Source organism: Convolutriloba macropyga, chromosome 6 (genome assembly GCF_964194025.1).
Source record: "Convolutriloba macropyga chromosome 6, txConMacr16.3, whole genome shotgun sequence".
Classification (NCBI taxonomy): Eukaryota; Metazoa; Xenacoelomorpha; order Acoela; family Convolutidae; genus Convolutriloba; species Convolutriloba macropyga.
Window position 1 is genome coordinate 11,306,364 of NC_134473.1, and position 9,594 is coordinate 11,315,957.

Here is a 9,594-nt window from a genome sequence, read left to right on the forward strand (position 1 = left end):
TAACGTGCCAGATTTCCTTGCGCTCAAACTCATAGTTGTAACACAAATTATTGAACGATCCCTATACTAGGCAAAATGTTGAAAAATACCTTTCATCTGTTATAATCATTATATTCTATTGAATTTTAATATATATTTTGGTTATTCAGTTGAACAGAGGTTTTAAATACGAAACTATACCATAGAAATGAACTATAGCATTAAATATGGGTTGTTAACACGCGTGCTTAAAAGTAATGGTCATACACGCCATTGTGAAGTAAAGGAAACAAATTCCATTTTTGTTGCATTCGCAACAGGATTTGAGGTTTAATTTTCTCCTACTCCTTTTTAAAAATTAGGCTATTTATAAAGCTAATGGAGTATACGAGTTCATTACGTCATTTTTCCTCCTCTAGTTTGATAAGGAAGAATAGCGATGTTTAAAATATGTCTTATTTCATGACAAAAATATAATACAAGTAGTTTTCGTTATCATGCCAATGCGTACTGAAATAATATTATACGAACAGTTGTTGCTCTGTTTACATAGATAGATGCTCTCTATATGTATTGTTTATGTATTGAAAAAGTCACTGTTTTATGTCCATTGGACGGAGTTGGAAGCTGCATTTCAAAGGAAGCCGTAATTTATTTCCTTACTTTACTTGTGTATCAACTCCTTACATTGGTGCTAAAAATGAAAAGAAAAATTGTAGTCTTTAAAATTCTATCAATTTTAATGGTTTTTCTCCAGTTTTTACACTGATTTACTTACAGTCAAATTGTTCTATTCTTATTCAATGACTGTTTCAGACTTGAAATTGTTATGCGTCGTTTGTGAGTAAATTGCGTGTTAATGAACTGGGTAATGGGATGCCTTGGGAAGTCGGAAACAACAGCTTCCTTCTAATCTATTGGTAACAGTTGCAGCCCAGGATTTCCTTAAACATTTCCCAAAAGGAGCTAAACACTGCTGTTAAAAATGCACGCTGCACTAGTCACCAAATGACATGGGACAATGACGGAGATGTCAATTTGCTGCTTCTAGAAGATTCTAGAACAAAACCCACGAGTTCATATAACGGCACTACAGGACATTATTCCGGCCACTTTTCTCCCTTCACATTTTCAGCGAAAAATAATAGCGATCAAAAGCAAAGTTTGACAGACAGAGGTAGCCCACTGAACGCAAAAGTGTCGGCGACAGCAGCCGATATTTTCCGGTTCAAACCTATTGGAGAATCTAATACCGACGAAACTATTGCTTCGGGTTCGATCCCCGGCGAGGGACCTAAAAGTGCCAAAGGGTATAATACCCCAGAGGGAAATAATACCCCTTGGAGTCAATTTACCTCATCCAATCTTGGTGGAACTTGGCGACGCCTAAACAGGACGAACGGAGACAGTAACCAGAGTGTCAAAAACGACCCCAAAATGTCTGCAGATTCATCGCCTTTAACCTCAAAATCGGTATGTTGATTTAATTGATCGTGAAAAAATTTTATTAACTGTTACTGACCTATCCATTCAAGGGGTTCTAAAAAGGTTGGAAAATATTAGTTTTGCTTAGGCGAATTCCTCATTGGGAAACCTTAGATATGTTGACCCCCCAACAATAAATGAACAAAAGGTGGGAATAATTTGAATTGGAATAGGATTATAGCATTCTAATTTAAAATTACCATATGTTTGTCTTTTCAGGGTGTTTCAGCATTGTTTTCAATAATCTTTACTGTGATAATTTTATTCATTTGCAAACTATATTTAAGACAAGGCGGCTCGGTAATGTGCGATGGCACATAAGGTTCCGACCCCGACCATCCAGAATTTTGGCATAATTGTCTACCAAATGAGGAACAGATAGAAAAACCCAAAAATTATTTTTTGGGAATCCCAAAAAAGCCTAAGTATTTTTCAAAAAAATTGTGTATGAACGATAAGATAGCCTCCAAAGCAAACAACTCAGTGGAGTAAAAATTGAAGCATTAGATTGCTGTGATAAGCCAATATTAAGAAAGCGAGTCGAGACGAACAGCAAAATCAAACAGCAACAACAACAAACATTAATTACATCAAAAACTTAATGTCCGTTTTAAAAAACAAAATTTAATAACAAAGTCAGCATACCGTCAGATAAACCTAAAACTAAACAAAATATTTTATAAATCACCACAAAAGATATGGGTCCAGTCCATAAATAGGTTCGGTAACAATTAGACAAAAAAGAACAAAAACAGTAAAGTTAAAAGATTCGCTTATTTTTTTAAAACAATTAACTTAAACGTAATGAAAACCATTAGTAAATTATCCCAAAGGTTTACGATTACCAATGCTTCTATAGAAGGGCATTAGGACCTGTCCCTATTCATTTTATTAAGCGGCTGAAAAGAACAACAGAAAAACAACAAACAAAAATTCAATTGAAATTTGCCAGAAAACGCTGTCAAAACCGTCAAGCCATATTTTGGCTCTAAAAATATTCGATTGCTCCAACTTCAAGCACCGATAATGTAGTATATAGCCATTCATTAGTGAGACTAGGTAGCAAGTAGACAAAAAAGAGGAAAGAGCAAAAGTATGTAATAATTTTGATTTTTTTTCGAAACAAAATTATATCCAAAGTCATGAAAGACTTTATTTACAAAAAATAAAATATTTAAATAAGGTCGTTTATTCATCCAGAGGAAGCCTTTGAGACCTGCAGTTATCCAGAATATGTCTTGCGTCAACAAAAAGAACGTCAAATATGACAAAAATCAAATTAATTTCCTTTCTTTTTTTGTGAAAACTGGGGTCGAAGTCAGTAATGTCATAACGCTTTCGTTTAAAAAATAGATTTTGGGACATCGATCTTTTTTGGCACCGTCCCTTGACACCCATAATGTCATATTTGACGTGCGATTAAAGGAGATTAGGTAACAAAAAGAAAAATAAAAACAAACAAAAATTCAATTGAAACTTGCCAGAAAACGCTCTCAAAACTGTCAAGCCATATTTTGACCCTCAAAATATATTCGGTTGCGCCCTCTTCAAACACCGATAATATATTATGTGGCCATTTATTAGTGAGATTAGGTAACAGGTAGACAAAAAAGAAAAGAGCAAAAGTATGTATTAATTTTGATTTTCTTTCGAAAGAAAATTATATCCAAAGTCATAAAAGACATGAATTACAAAATGAAATATTTGAATAGGGTCGTTTATTTATCGAAAGGAAATTTTTGAGACCTGCAATTATCCAGAATATGTCTTGCGTCAACAAAAAGAACCTAAAATAAGATAAAAATCAAATTAATGTTCTTTTTTTGTGAAAAACCGGTGTCGAAGTCAGTGAGGTCATAACGCATACTTAAAAAAAAAACAGTTTTTGGGACATCCTTTTGACACCTTCCCTTGTCACCCATTATGTCATTTTTGACCTGTAATTAAAGGAGATTAGGTAAAAAAATGAAAAGAACGTACTTGCAAAGTTAAAAAGTTTTTTTTTTTTAGTTTTGGAAAATGATTGTTTTCAACGTCATGAAAGCCATTAGCTATCTATTTGTATCAGAACTTTGAGTCATCTATTCTTTCATGAGAAGCCTGTGAAACCTATTACTATACAGGAAGTTTCTTACGACCGAAACGACAAAGTAAAAATGACAGTTAAAGACAAAATTAAAATTAAAAAATTCCATTAATTTCTTCAAGAAAGAAGTGTCGAGGCCGTTAAAACGATAATCTCTGTCTTTCAGGACTTTAATATATTCAGTTGCGTTTTATTTTGAACGCTAATAATGTGATATCAGAACTGTCAATAATGTGATATTGTGACTAGAAAACGTGAAAAATTGTGACTAGAAAACGCAAATATCTAAAATCAACAAAAATCTGAAATCTAGTAGTATCACAACCAGAAAAAAATAACTTCTGGCTTCAAACCGCAATCGATAATAAATTTTAATTCAGTAGAATGATGAAGCATTCTTTATTTGCTGACACCAAGCTACAAGTTGACCAAGTTAAGAAAAAAAAAGGAAAAGTTCATTAAGCCATTATTTCTTTAAAAATCAATTATTTTTAAAAGTCGAAACGATCATAAATTTTCAAGTAAAAAACTTAATGCACTAGCTTGTAGCTGCTTAGGAAGCCAATTTGACCTATCACTCCTGAGCTTTAATTTGATATGTTCTGTTCTTTATTATTAAAAAAAAGGTCTTTTTTCATAAAAAAAGACCGACTGATTACAATCCGAATTCTTTTTGGATTGTAACAGTCCAAGATTGGCCCAAAACTAGCCCTGCTAATGCTTAAAGTACTTTAGGAACAGTTGATTTTCGAATGTTGTAGATATAGATAATTTGTTAGTTGAAAACCCAAAAATGAATTCTGCGTTTTTGATTATCAACGAGCAAATTTAGCAGAAAACGGCAAGTTTTAATTACAGAGCACTCTCAGCGGAAGTTGAAGTAGGAATAGCCCCCTTCTGAGTCCACAAGGATTGTGTTAGTGTTGTTTGGGGGTATACTATCGGCAAATTTAATCAAAATGGACTAAAGTAGCTTATTTCATGCTGTTTCTGATGAAAAAGGCTGAATTTTGAAATATTTATCCAGAGTTCTTGACCAAAAAAATCAAATCAGAATAATCAGCAAAGCTTGTTTGTCTTTAAAAATGAAATCAACGACACTATTCTTAAAAATTGTAACAAATTTTAGCAAAATTGACGAAAAATTAGGCAAAAATTTCGGAAAATGTAATTAAAAACATCGTGAATTCACTCTACTTTTCTCAGAAGTTTAAACCTCGCTAACTCCCTGTAGAAAACGAAAATTAAAAAAAAATCTCTTTAATTCCATATTCTACGCTGGACGCGCTTTCTAATGATACTAGTCTCAACTCTCTACGATGAATATATCGATCGGCGAAAATTGACTGAACAAAAAAAAACCCCATTTGAGTATATAGTTCCTCCCCTCTCAAGAGGGGTCGGAACAATAACTATCAAGTTGCACTATTTTTTGTTTTATTTATAGAAGCCGTCAGCCTCTCAATGGCTTTTATTTAGGCGCTCTCCTTTTTACAATAAAAAGAATTGTATTGGGGCGCCGTCTTTTTTCTTTAGATCCATTCAAACATTTTCATGATTTTTGAAGGCAAGCTAAATTGAAGTGATGATTTTGGTCACAACGAAAAAGAAGTGGAGCAAACAAGCGAGTGGTTTTGCGGTGTGAATTTTTTTCCAATATTAAGTTGAGCGAGAAAACGGTGTTTGAACAAAAATTCGCTTTCTCTATTGTGATTTTTTGTTCACATGCGGCAATTTGACTTAAATAATTGATAATTTTATTTGCAATTTATATTTAAGATAAATATCAAGATGCACTATTTTTTTGTTTTTTTTATAGAAGCCGTCAGCCTCTCATTGGCTTTTATTTAGGCGCTCTCCTTTTTACAATTAAAAGAATTGTATTGGGGCGCCGTCTTTTTTCTTTAGATCGGTTCTCTTCTCTGAGTAGTTTTTCGCAATCCATTTGTTGTGCGTTCTAGGAATAGTCTTTTCTTTAAACAATAGAAATTCTGTGAATTGTTTCGCGACTTGTCCTGCTGTTTTCTTAATTCGCTTTAACTTTTGATCTCGTTTTTCGTTTTACGTAAGTCACGATTTTCACGTTTGAGTTCTGACTGAAGTCACTCACTGTTTCAATTAAATGGATTTTATTTTCTTTCACGCATTGGATTACGGAATGTAGTGAATACGGTCAATTTCAAAAGATCAAAATCAGAAGAAACGTGATGAACCGGTAAAGCCCGGTCATTAAGTCATAGTGCATTTGGGTTATCACAGTTCATTAGAGCGATTGATAACTGACCTTAGTTTTAAGCTGAACAGCTTTCAGTTTAGAAGTTGAATTTAGTATAGTTTTAGAATCTAACTGAAACAGACCAAATTAGAACAGTTTTTGACGCTTGAAAAAAATCAGCCATTTTCTGTCTTTTTCTGTTTCAATCCCGATGTGCATCAACGGCGGCTTTTTTCCGACAATTTGCAAGCTATTTTTTGATTTGTTGCTTAGGAAAGATTCGTAATCTGTTGTTTTTTTCAGAATGGATCCAGTCGGAAACAGAATCTCGAGTGGTCCAAATTTGGGCTCGGCGAGAAATCAAACCCCACGTCCGGCCGACTTCCCACTTCTACTTCCAGCCAAAATCTGTCTGCCGGATCGAACGTGAAGGAGCTGTTTCATGAGCAGGATGACCAAACGTACAGCAAACCGTGGTGGAAGGCCAATTTCTTCATTACAGAGCCAGTTCTGTTTGGAACATGGGATGGTGTCTTTACATCAACTATGATGAATATCTTCGGTGTGATCGTGTTCCTTAGAACTGGATGGATGGTGGCCAATGCTGGCGTTGGTCTCTCTTTCCTCATCATTGTGATGTCAGTGGCTGTGGCCACAATCACAGTCTTGTCTGCCGTAGGCGTCTGCGAGAGACTGCACTTGGACGCCGGAGGAGTCTACTTTCTATTATCGCACATCCTTGGTAAGTCTGTATCTGAGTATCTTTCAAAAGAATAAGTATCAGTTCATTCAATGAATTAAAGTATAAAATTATGCGCGAAATAGGAAGTCATTGCGTCGTTCAAGCTTCGTATCATCCTCACCTCCTAATTGAGATTTCTTGGAAGCCTTGGACTGATATGATCTAAAAGATGGATCTTTGGTCGATTATCAATTTTCAGAAATTTCGAAAAAAAATTGCGCTCCGCTCGGCACTTTGCAATAAAGCAAATAAACACTGTCGAAGTGTTACGAGCATTACTGTTGTTTGAATTGTTGATAGCGCAGTGAATTGTTTTCTGTATTCCTCCCAGACATGACTTTTTTAACTTCACGTTGTTAACTTATAAGTATCATTCACAGGAGTTGAATTTTTATTGATTTTTCAGGTGCCAAGTTAGGTTCTACTATCGGGATAGTGTATGCATTCGCTCAATCAGTCGGAGTGGCTCTTTACTGCACTGGTTTTGCTGAATCCATCGCACTCTTCCTTGTTATCACAAACCAGTGGCTGATGAAACTGATCGCCATTGTCACTCTCGTCATACTTATCGCTATCAACGTCGCAGGTTAAAATTTAAGTATAACCTTTGATAATCGTATCTGTAAATTTTATCTCGGTCCTGTTTTCAAAATTGAAGCAAATTAAATGTTACTGGTTTATAAATCCCGAATTGACGTACATTGAAAAATTCAATGAAGGAGCTGCAATTCTTTGTTATTACGACAGTTGAACGGGAGTAAGCTTAGTCAGGGTTATTTGTGTTCAGGTGTAAAGTGGGTCGTCAAAGTGCAACTTCTGCTGCTTATAATTTTGGCTGTATCGGCCATGGACTTTATTGTTGGCTCATTCCTCTCAACTGACGAAGATGAGGGTGTTGTGGGCTATCATGTCGGTTTGCTAAGCGAGAACTTCAAACCTGCGTTCGATGAAGATAACACGTTCTTCACTGTGTTTGGTGTGTTCTTCTCGACCGTTACTGGAGTCATGGCTGGTATTAACATGTCGGGCGATTTGAGAAACCCCAGTGAAAATATCCCGGACGGAACGTTCTCGGCAATTGGCGTCAGTACTTGCCTATATTTCACACACGCGTTCATTCTAGGATATACTTGTCTACGTGATTCGCTCAGAACTGACAGCTTGATTCAAGAAAAGGTGGCATTGATTGGGTTCGTGTGGGTAATGGGTCTGTTTATCTCTTCGCTATCTAGCTCACTAGGCGGTTTGTACGGAGCGCCTCGGATCTTACAATGTATCACCGTGGAGAAGAACTTTCCGATTTTGTCGTTTCTGGCGATGGGCCGGGGTCCAAACCGCGAACCTTTCTATGCAACCCTCTTCATCGGTGTAATTTCACTTATCTTCATCCTTATTGGACAGATCAACTTCTTGGGAACTGTTGTAACCCTCCCGTTTCTACTGACTTACGCGTTCATCAACTTTGCATACTTCTCCATAGCAATGTCGTATGACAAAATGATGAAGATCTCAAAGTATAGAGATATCGATGAGAAAAATCCAGGTGAGACTGCTCCGCTGACGTCACGGAGTGGAAACCAAACCCCAACTGACATCAGATCCAAAACTCCTCCCCCTTATCAGCAGCAAGCGACAGGTAACCCCCAAGATGCGCCCCCTGCTTATGGGTCAGTTGTTGATGGAGAAAAGAAAGATGACGGTGTTAACTGTCCCGACTCCCCTGCGAAATACCTTAGCAACATAAACAGAAAGAGTGTTGACGATGATTCGACGTACATGCCTGCGACTGTTGATCTGCCGCCTAACAAGAAAAAGAAGCGATGGTATATGTACCTTTGCAATAGATGGCTGTCTCTGATCAACTGTGGAATTTGTTTATTCCTGATGTTCTTAACCAACTGGCTGATAGCTTTGATCATGATCACAGTCACGTTGTTAATCTACGTCTACATTGGACAAGCGAATCCAGGAGTGTACCCTGGCGTCTCAAACTTCCACTTTTTCCAATGGTTGCATACGGTTATTGCGACCTGTTTTGGTTTCAAAAGTAACAAAGATGAATATGATCAGATGGTCATTTCACCGCCAATGCAGAAACCTGACTTCGCAACGAGTCAACTTACTGAAGAAAATGACGATTTCTCATCGCGTGGAAAATATCACCAATCGACAAAGATCCGAAACAGTTCGCCCGAAGACTATTCGCAGTACTGAGTTGGTGTTCGACTGTGGCAAAAATATACAGCATGTTTTTGGATATTTTGGCATCATAGAAGGCATTTTAATTAGTTTCAGTGAATCAACAGATAAAGCTGCCATGTCTATTTTTATGCACCTTGGTGTTCGGGATAATACAGGGAAAATTATCAATTTAGATTCCAGTTCAATATCAATGCTTTGACCTCTGCTTATTTGTATCATAAGTTCTGGCAAAAGTAATATCAGCATTGGGTGATTACTAAAAAAATCAATATCAGAGTCTTATTTTTGCATGCACTTGATATTTTTGCGTCCCCTTGTGATTAAAAATTTCGGTCACATTTTTTTGTGAATTTATGGTAAATACACACTCTTAATTTATTAGTGCTCGTTCTTTGTGTCAATTTGTAAATTTAGATTTCAAATAACAATCAGGTCATTAGTAGAGCAGTAAAACTTTGTAAATTTTGGTGCTTATAAATAAATGGATCGCAAATATTGAAATGAAAAGTAGATTGTATTTTTTTGACAATAGTGAAAATGTCTGAAGTGGGCTCAAGTTTAAAAACGTCTCGCGAGAGTCTGGGGGTTGGTGAGGATTGTCAAATAAGTTTCACTTCTTGTGCGCGCAAAGATTTTGACAGTAACATGCAAAATTGAACCAAATATTGTAAACGTGTTGGTCTTTTCAAAAATATGTTCAAATGCAATTTTCAACAAATTATAAAATGTTCCCTCAAATAAAAATTTCATGGAAACCCTGGACATGAAAGCCAAGTCCTCGATAGGAGTAAAAGACAAGTAAATTGCCAAAGCCAATGATATTTTCAAAACGTGGAATTATAGAGCTGGTGACTTTAACCGAAAATCATTCTAATCTTTGTCGTA

The 9,594-nt window shown here is 36.0% G+C and overlaps 1 protein-coding gene across 1 annotated transcript; it reads left to right on the top strand.

Moving 5' to 3' along the window:
- Window positions 1-277: 277 nt before the first annotated feature.
- Window positions 278-9,229, top strand: LOC142341480 (solute carrier family 12 member 8-like). The gene is made up of 4 exons (XM_075392442.1): window positions 278-1,452; window positions 6,069-6,507; window positions 6,914-7,093; window positions 7,295-9,229. The coding sequence occupies exons 1-4, from the start codon at window positions 988-990 to the stop codon at window positions 8,719-8,721; spliced, it is 2,511 nt and encodes an 836-aa protein (XP_075248557.1). The 5' UTR covers window positions 278-987; the 3' UTR covers window positions 8,722-9,229.
- The last annotated feature ends 365 nt before the right edge of the window (window positions 9,230-9,594 follow it).

What these genes read in the sequence shown, in the direction of transcription:
- LOC142341480 (XM_075392442.1), top strand. Translation starts at nt 988, where the DNA reads ATGACATGGGACAATGACGGAGATGTCAATTTGCTGCTTCTAGAAGAT. An exon ending in TCTATTATCGCACATCCTTG is followed by an intron (nt 6,508 to 6,913) that starts GTAAGTCTGTAT and finishes TTGATTTTTCAG; the next exon opens with GTGCCAAGTTAGGTTCTACT. An exon ending in TATCGCTATCAACGTCGCAG is followed by an intron (nt 7,094 to 7,294) that starts GTTAAAATTTAA and finishes ATTTGTGTTCAG; the next exon opens with GTGTAAAGTGGGTCGTCAAA.